This window comes from Eimeria mitis, genomic scaffold (genome assembly GCF_000499745.2).
Source record: "Eimeria mitis Houghton genomic scaffold, Emh_scaff2358, whole genome shotgun sequence".
NCBI lineage: Eukaryota > Apicomplexa > Conoidasida > Eucoccidiorida > Eimeriidae > Eimeria > Eimeria mitis.
The window spans coordinates 1,581-1,839 of NW_013570694.1; the positions used below are offsets into that span (position 1 = coordinate 1,581).

Genomic DNA, 259 nt, shown 5'->3' on the forward strand with positions numbered 1-259 from the left:
ATCCCCAGAGGCTGGAAGCTGCTTGATACTGCGAGTTCCTGCAGCAGCAGCAGCAGCAGCAGCAGCAGCAGCAGCAGCAGGTGGTGCTGATGCTGCTGCTGCTGCTGCTGCTGGTGCTTCACCGCAGCAACTACGCAGAGACGAGAACGAAGATGGATCTGCTGCTGCTGCTGCTGCTGCTGTGTTGCTGCTGCAGCAGCTGCAGCAATTCATAAGCCGCATCCGCCCCATATTCTGCTCGTTAAGGAAACGTGCTGCT

The 259-nt window shown here is 58.3% G+C and overlaps 1 protein-coding gene across 1 annotated transcript in view; it reads left to right on the forward strand.

Annotated features, from left to right (window-relative positions):
• Positions 1–90, forward strand: part of EMH_0052580 (uncharacterized protein) — a gene marked incomplete at both ends in the record, with an annotated part of 936 nt that extends 846 nt beyond the window's left edge. Inside the window, one exon of the mRNA XM_013496889.1 lies at positions 1–90. Coding sequence (XP_013352343.1) covers positions 1–90 — 90 coding nt within the window.
• Positions 91–259: the final 169 nt, after the last annotated feature.